The 8,878-nt window shown below is 37.2% G+C and overlaps 1 protein-coding gene across 12 annotated transcripts in view; it reads left to right on the forward strand.

Annotated features, from left to right (window-relative positions):
• The window catches only part of akap9 (A kinase (PRKA) anchor protein 9), a 79,196-nt gene that overhangs the window by 41,150 nt on the left and 29,168 nt on the right, over positions 1-8,878 (forward strand). For 9 of the 12 annotated variants that reach the window (XM_008422173.2, XM_008422160.2, XM_008422162.2 and 6 more), the window contains 5 exons: positions 1,231-1,393; positions 3,376-3,470; positions 5,865-5,982; positions 7,114-7,152; positions 8,559-8,791. In XM_008422173.2, the coding sequence (XP_008420395.1) occupies positions 1,231-1,393; positions 3,376-3,470; positions 5,865-5,982; positions 7,114-7,152; positions 8,559-8,791 (648 nt within the window). The remainder of the gene's footprint in view (positions 1-1,230; positions 1,394-3,375; positions 3,471-5,864; positions 5,983-7,113; positions 7,153-8,558; positions 8,792-8,878) is intronic. The other 3 variants (XM_008422166.2, XM_008422169.2, XM_017307492.1) reach the window with 1 other exon arrangement.

Genomic DNA, 8,878 nt, shown 5'->3' on the forward strand with positions numbered 1-8,878 from the left:
GAGACCTTTATGCTCAGATTCCAATAACAGCTTCACCGAAAAGTTTGTGATGGCAATATATTTTTAAAGGTGACAAAATGTCAACTGAACATGATGAAATTGGAGAATAAAATGTTTACAAAACCTTTACAGTTGAAACACAAACATTTTTCATTTTATATATCTTAGATTAATGTCTTTATGGGCATTATATGACTTAGATTGTACATCTATATTAAGTTTCATTTACTTATTTCTTCGGTGGATTAATTTAGCTGTTCATGAATGAGGGGAAAAGTTGAACGGGAGACCAATAGACAGATTGGTTGATATTTCCTAGGATAAGATTAATTTTGGACAAACAGTAAAAGCAAAACAAATCAATTTAATTAAAGATGAGGCAAATCGGCTGGAACTGTTGATCAGGAGAAGCAAAAAGTGGAATTAAAATTCACTTTTTCTCTGATTAAGCAAAAATGAACACAAAGCTGATTATGATCAAAAACATTGCTTTCCAATGTTTTTAATAGAGTCTCCTCTGGAGCCTCAGGTGGCTCTTTGGACCGTCCACAATGACAACTTTAATATTAAAAAGACCAAACATTGTTTCTAAATTTAGATGCAATAAAAAAAACTTGCATTTTCAACAGTTTTCAGTTTATTCCTACAATATTTGTGTTAAATTTCTACAATGAGTGACACTAGAAGTACTAGTATTATGCTTCTAGATCTGTTTTTAGGTTGAAATCTGGTGTTTTTAAAAAAAAATTACATAATTTTCAGTCCCACAGAAAAAAATCCATCTTTTTGCTAAATTCTTCTTTACTTTAAATATTAAAAATTGTAAGTAAAACGGTGGTTCTTTAAAAATGACAACAAATCTCTTATAGTAGATATTTACTTGTGTCTCTAAACGAGTTTTTTGCGTTAAATTGTAAAGGTTGTTTGGATCATTACTGCTTTGTTTAGAGTCAATCATTTGTTTTATCTCCTGCTGCTGTTTCTGCTGCTCTGCGTTAATCATTAGGTGCTGAACCTCAGTTTGCATTTTACATATTTCATACTTGCACACTTTGAATGGAAATTACTTCAATAGATGTCAGATGACAGCAATATCTGCAATAATTGATTGCATATTAATGAACCTGAACTACAGCATTACATTTATTGGTAGCAGTTTCAAAGATACAGCATTTGCAGTTTCTAAATTCCCGTGTTGTGTGACGCTCTGTCCTCCGTGTCTCGCTGCAGCTGGAGCACGCCCGCATGACCCAGACTGAGCTGATGCGGGAGTCCTTCCGCCACAACCAGGAGATCACGGAGCTGCTGCAGAAGCAGGAGGAGCTGCAGGAGAGGGCGACGGAGGAGGCCCGAGCCCGGGAGCAGCTGGCTCTGGAGCTCCACCGTGCCGAGGGTTCGACACTTACTTTTATCTGAAATAACAACCAGCTTTTACTGAGGAGAAAAGTTTACATCAAGCATGAAGAATACTCAGCTCCCAAAGCTGACGGTTAATTTCTTACTCACTCATTGGAGTTTCATCCCTTCCCTGCTTCACTTTCTTTGCCATTGCATGTTTGGATAAATTACGGGACATTTTATTATAAAAATGATGGAATGTCTTATAATCAGTTTCATTTGGATTTGTTTCCAATAGCTTTTGCCTCCTTTTTCCATTGGTTACTGCTGTTCTTAATCCACTTTAGGAAAGTTAACTCTTAAGAAATAATGCAGATTAATGAACCTGAATTTTTTAAAAGTTAACTATGAATTTGTAATTAATTATGTAGCAGGTGGTCTGAAATTGATCAGCTGCACCAGATCGATTTCAGACCCTTTCTTCTTTAGGTTTTACTGTTAATCCCACAGATCAAGAATATTTCCTTCTCTTTCGCTTTGCAGCAGTGGCTTTATGGCTCTTTCTAATCTTGGCTTGTCCTTTATAATACTGGGATCCTGTTTCTCTGTTTACTCTGTAATCTTGTAGAGAAGCACCTCTGTCATAAAATCAAATAGAAAGCTGTTGAAAAAGAATTGAAGGCTGTAGCTTTTGTTTAAAATATTTTATTTGTATTAGAGCAGTGTTATAAAAGATCACTTTGGTGTTTTTGTGGAATAAGTTACACCGTATTCCTTTAAAAAAGCTACACCCATGTAAGCCAGATCATGAAGTGAAGTGAAAACTGGTCTGAACGTTGATCTTTGACGCTCCATTAACCAGTTAGGAGTGTTTCAACTGGGCTTGTTGCACAGTGATCTGAAAGAGAAATATCTGCACTATTGTGCTGGAAGATCAAGTCAAAACTCCAGGGTGTGGCGTTTTCAAACTGGTTTTGAGCTTTAAATTGAGTATAGCCTTGAAAGAGGATATTTTTTCTTACAGATGGAACATATTAAATGTCACAAACATGACCTGATTAAAACGCAAGATAGTCAGATAATGTGGCTGATAACTTAACTATTAATTAAGTACATTTGTAGTTTTCCAACGCCGCTCTCTGCAGCTGGTGGATGATGTTGTTTTTAGTCTTGAATTACTTACATCGGACACCTGACAGAGATCCCTCCCAAGGCAAACTTTGCATAAATCTTTTGTCCTCTTGTCTATTCATACTCCTGAAAACCGAGGTACAATAACAGGCAGTATATTTTATAGAAATGAATGTCTTTAAAACTAAAAATATGATTTTACAAGCTAGTAAAAGACAAGAAAATGTGATTTATAACTTGTTTTGTGACCTGTTAAAGTTTTAATGGTTTATCTAGCTATAAAAACATCTAGAAGTTGAAACAATTTAGCAGAATTCTGAAGATTTTTAACGTTATTTGGTTTAAAAATAATTTGTATACTAATAGGTTAGTAGCACAAAGCTTCCAGAAAACGTTACACTGCAAAAGCACAAAATCTTACCAAGTAATTTTGGTCTAGTTTCTAGTCCAAATATCTCAATATGCTTAAACTAAGACAAAACTAACTTACTAATAACTTTTTAGGAAGATATAGAAACTTGTTTTAAGTAAATAATTCCATAATATTGATGAAAAAGTGCTTGTTCTATTGGCAGATAATTTAACTTGCAACATGGAAAAATGTCTTGTCTTAAGTTAAACATTATTTACTTAAAGCAAACTTTTATATCTTGCTAAAAAGTTACTTGTAAGTAAGTTTGGTCTTATTTCAAGTATGCCAAGATTGCCACTTGAAATTAAACCAAAATTACTTGGTAAGATTTTGTGTTTTTGCAGTGTAGCTGATGAAAATTCACTCAACAAATGCTTCTGTTGAGTGTTTGTAACAAAGAAGAGAGCTGAACAAAAACACATGAGGGGTTTTCTTTTTTTTTTTGTGAATGTGTATGAGTTGCTGCTTTCTTTATAAGTGTGCGTCTCTTGCAGGTCTCATAGATGGCTACACGGGAGAACGAGCTGCGCTGGAGGAGCGGCTGCGTCAGAAGGAAGAGCTCCAGCTGAGCCTCGAGCAAGAGCTGCAGGTGAGCTGCAGGGAGGGGGAGACACGATCAAGTAAATTACATGTCAGTGTTTCCCCCAGAAAACTTGCTAAGCCTGGTGCTCAGGGTGCTAAGTCATTCATCCAGTGGCCTGCCGTGTTTCAGTTAAAAATGTTTAAAGTTGACAGGAAATTTGAAATTATCATTTGAAAGTTATGCATATTTTGGAAGACTTGAAGATTAAAACTAAAACAGCAACTATAAAGTCTTAGAAAAGGCAATCGTTAAAAAGAAATCTAATAAATTAACAATGCTAAGCCTGGTGGGAGCACAAGTGAAGCCTGGTGGACTGCCAGGCTTGTAACACACTGAGGGGAAACACTGACATGTGATAACTGAAGTGGTAGATGTTTAGCGGCTGACACACAAGAATCTTAGCAAGAATCCAAGATTTACATAACACCCGGAGTCCAAGAGAGCTAAGTTTTAAACATAATGTGCTGCTAAAAACGGCACTAAATATTGACATTTCATTTTTATTTAACACTTGCTGAAATATTTTCCTTGGATAACTTGTCAAATTGTCATTAAACTGATAAAGTCATACATAAATGTCATTGTACTTGATACAATTTTGCATTTTTTTCACAAAATGTAAAAAAAAAAAAAAAAAGAAGAAAAAATCCAGCTGGCATCAAGTTCTGTTGAACTAGACATCATTATCTTATCCTTTGCTAAATGGACCTTACCCCAGGGGCCGCCTTTCATTGGCTAATGCCCATTTCACGTCACAGCGTAGCTACCACGTGCCTTACCGTCTCAGAAACACAAGCTACAGTAGTAAATACATGCTAATGTACATTGTGGACTAGCAGACCAGCAGAAAGTTTTTGCGGCAGGACTCGAAAAAGAATGGTTCTCCACTGTCTGTGGGGAACCTGCACAGGCGATGTCAGGTATCCTGATCGTATTTGTGGAACTAAAATTCACAGATTTCCAAAATCTGAAACGGAAAGCCTTGCTTGGATCAAAGCTTGTTCACGACCGCATTTGCAGCTTAAGGATCAGTAAGAACAAAGGAGTGTGTGCTGGTTAAAATATTATTGCTTTGCTTTCTTTGTGTTTAGTGAATGAAAAAAATAAAGCCAAAAATAAACACATCCATTATGAAAACCTTTTAGCCAAGTACAGCATAATGGCAGTACCGATACAACTTCTACATCCTGAAGCCTGTCTGTTACAGTCTTACGTTAGCTGAACAGATCAATATGCAATGTGTACCGTATCTGACATACATTAAAGATTTTATTTAACCTGAAAAGGCTTTTTACTAAACTGTAATCGTGTTAGCCACGCTAGCACCAAGTACCGTGTATCAGGCCTAGGCACACTCAAACATTTGCCAACAACAGAAATCAGTGATTTCAAAAGTAACCCTCAAAACCATGAATGCCCGACTTACCCAGCCTTGCAAGAACAATAGGCGTCAGTGATCTTGTCCACAGCTATATTTATGCTGAGGGTCTGAGGATCTGCTGTTTTCCTCATCGACTGGTAGCATTTAGCTGCGACGCGCACAATGTTGAGGCATCACGTGGCTCAAACACCTTGATGTCGTCCAAAAAAGATGACAGGAACTTGTTGGTTCCCTTGTCCATTGTCATGGCTGATATTTTGTGAAAATCCGGCAGAAATGTTAAACTAATCGACTCAGAAATACTCTGCAGAGAGTCAGTTGAAATGAAAGACGCCATGTTTACATAGAAACTAAGCCCTGTGAGGCTTAGTTTATGAGACATGCAGTCGCGTGGGATTTTAGAGGGCGTTTCTGGGCGGAGCTTGTAAGGTCCATTAAAGCAGATAAACGACCCTTAGCGTCCCCCAAGCGATTACATCGCACAAAAAAACATAATAAAGAGTGAGCAGGACATGTGCAAAAGTGTTTTATTTTGCCAAAATTGGTTTATTTATTCTTTAACTTCATTTTGTTTTGTCAAAAACTTACTTTCCCCTGACATTTACAGCTATGTCAGTTAGGCTATGCTGCGCTTGGCAGTTGGTGGTTACCGTGGCAACCAGTAACTGACTTTTCTGTTGCCGTGGGTAACAGTGGGGCAGAAGCTTTTGGTCTGATGTTAGCCACAAACTTTGTTAGAATAAATACATTAAACCTGAGTGTGGCATTCAGATCTCAAAATTAAAAATTATAACAAACAAATGTGACAAAATCTCCTCCAATATTATCAGATTTGTTGCTTAGATTCTACATAAATCTGTTTTTTGACTTTTAAAGCAGAAAAAGACTTGACGTTTGCTTCTTTTTTTTGAGAGAGAGAGTACAACATATGACAGCAAGTATCGACAAGCATACAAATTTCAGCTCCTGATTTTTCTTTTTTTTTTGTTGTTGTTGGTTTTTTTTTATTTCCCCCTCAGGTAACAAGTAGCCGGCTGCACGAGTTGGAGCAGGAGCGGCTTCTGATGCTGGAGGAGCGCGAGCTTTTGTCACGGCAACAGGATGCCATGAGGGAAGAGGCGGGGCCACGTGAGCTGTGTACGTATCACCTCAACGAAAAGGGGAGGCGGCTTCACAAGGCTGTGGTGTATTGACTCAAAGTTACCTTCTTTTACCTGCAGCGCAATGGGAAAAGTGTTTACTCAGCTGTTAGACATGTTAGTTATTTACAGTGACATGTAAATTTTTTGTTGCATTGTAATCGAAGGCTGTGAATTATTCACCTACAGTCGGTTAGTTTCAAGCTTTTTCCTACAATTTCCACTTAAAGGATTTGCTTTAATTCTGGTTTCTTCAACCAAACCTCAAAACCTCATAGTAATTATTATTTATTGCTTTCATTTAGAAAGCAGAATAAGCAATGGTTCTGCCAGAAATATAAAAATTTTTTCATATTACGGCTGTTGTAAACAAATATTTTAGTAATCAAATATTCTATCGATTTTTTTTAAATGATTAATCAAGTAATCGGATTAGAAAATTTGATAAAATATTGGTAAATCTAACATGATTTACCAATATCATGTTAGTGCTACTATCGGATATCAACATCAGTCTAAGTTTTCAACAAATAACTTTTCTGTAGTTTAGAAAATTAACCTGTAACAATAATGGCTCACTTTATAAGTTCACCTGAAGAAAAGTTATACAAAAATCTGAAATTATATTCAATTTAATAATAAAGAGGCAGGCTCACAAATACACTTATAAAATAATGTCTATACTCCAGCTTTTAGTTTATGTATTGATCTTCAGTGAGTTTAGTGTATGAACTCTCACCTTGCCCAGCCATTTATAGCTTTTGATGAGATTGGACACCTTTGTGGCGTATATTTTAAGGTTTTTCAGTCTTTTAACTCTACTTTTCTCAAGAGGTAACGTTAATTTTGATGTATGTTTATGCTAATTTTACACTTTATTGCCCCCATTTAATAAAAAGGGTGTCACTTCCTTACATTTTCTCATAAATGGTGAGTATTCTGCTGTTAAAATCATAAACAAGGGCTTCTTCAATACTTCCCCTCCCTTTTTTTTTTCAACAGTTTTTAGGGAAAAAGAAAACCTTCCTTTCTCCCCCTTTCCTGCATTCTGTTCCTGACAGTTTTCTTGTTCGTGGCAAAAGAAACCAGAGCATGTTAAATTCTCGTGTGCTTTCTCATCCTCCTGTAGGCCTAGTTGAAGCTGCAATGGTTGCAGCACCTGAAGCAGGTGTGTCCACTTTGAGCATGGCTCGGTCATGTCTCTGTCTGTCCTCATAAGTCGTCTGGCTGAGTGATGGTGCATCTCTCTAACCCTTGATCCAGCAACTCATCGACACAGCTTGAAGCTTGCTTGCTATGGGCTCACATACTCACTCAAAACAGTCACTAATCTCTGCTGCAGCTCTGTGTCTTCACCGATTCTTGTCCTGTTTAATGTCCCGGAGTCAGTGTTGGCATCCGCTTTAGCATGATGAGAACAACCTGCAGGCATTAGTACACTGCTTTGCAGAATTATTCGTAAGCTTTTCCTCATTTTGTCACATTACAGCATCAAACATGTAAAAATCATAGCGTCTGAGGTCTAAGAGATTATTTTTTACAATAAAACAATAATAGGACAGCAAAATATTTTTTCTTTTTACAGATTTTGTATCAGGTGAAACTAAAACTGTCACTTTAGGAGTTTTGGGAAGAACATATTTACAAAGTTTTTTTATTTAATCATAAATGCAAAATGGGTTTATTTTTTACAGTTTTGGCTTAATTACTGCTTTGAATAAATTGTTCTTTCATCAATTAGTTTTTTTTTTTAACTCCAGTTAACAATCGATTACTAAATTAGTTGACGATTATTTTGATAATCGATTCATCATGATGAATGCAATGAATAATTTCAGACAATATTTAATCACCTTGTTTATTTCAGGTGCAATGTCTTATACTTGATGGAGAAAGTTAATAAAGAGGAAAATGTGTGTTACAATTTCACCTAATCAGCCCTAATCAATCACATACAATCCCAATAACATAAATCAAAGTTTGTGGTTGTAACGTGGCAAAAATGTAACAAAGTTTAAATTTCATCAATAATTTTGTAAAGCACTTTACATCATCATGTCCTCCCTCTTTTTGTGAGCATTTATGCTGCTTGCAGGATTTCTTTGAATGAAATGATTGGCTGTTCAGGTAGAAACTCCTCTCCTCTCCTCTCTAAAGCTTCTTAGGCATGGACAATGCAACATGTAAACCGTGTGTCTGACCTGTCATTTTTCACTCTATCCTCCTGTTACTGTGGCTCTAATCCTGTGGGGTTTGATCCAGTGTGGGATATTTACTGGTGGCAGCAATGGGCGAAGAGATGCTGGGAATCATGGGGGTTAATGACTGATAACTGGGTTTTGTGTTGGGAACTCGACTGAGATGTTGGAAGAGTTTGATGTCGGCCATTTATTCAGACCTTGATGAAGTATTTAGAAACAGATGTAGACGATGTCAAAAAACAAAAGCTGCATTTAATCTGATTAAATGTCACCGTCTTCAGACTCTTCAGTTCCATCTCAGATCTTAACCTCGGTGTCTCTCTGAGAAGCTAACCGGCTGGTATTAATGCCGGACCTTCACAATGTCGCGCAGACCTGCTGGAGGAAACCGAGAAACTGATGAAGGAGAAGGTGGAGGTTCAGCGGCAGGCGGAGAAGGAGAACACCGACCTGCTGAAGCAGGTGAAGCAGCTGGAGGACGAGCTGGAGGAGCAGGTGAACAGAGTCATCGAGCTGGAGCATTCCCAGACGACAGAGACCGGCGACCTCCGGCAGCAGATTCAGGCCCTGGAGAAACAGCTAGAGAAAAACAAAAAGTTTCTCGACGTAAGCAACCAACAAAATGTTACTTTTGTGTTAATATTATTTCACAAGAGTTACAGAGCTAGCAACATGCGAGCTGATACAGAGCTA

Source organism: Poecilia reticulata, linkage group LG11 (assembly GCF_000633615.1).
Source record: "Poecilia reticulata strain Guanapo linkage group LG11, Guppy_female_1.0+MT, whole genome shotgun sequence".
Classification (NCBI taxonomy): Eukaryota; Metazoa; Chordata; class Actinopteri; order Cyprinodontiformes; family Poeciliidae; genus Poecilia; species Poecilia reticulata.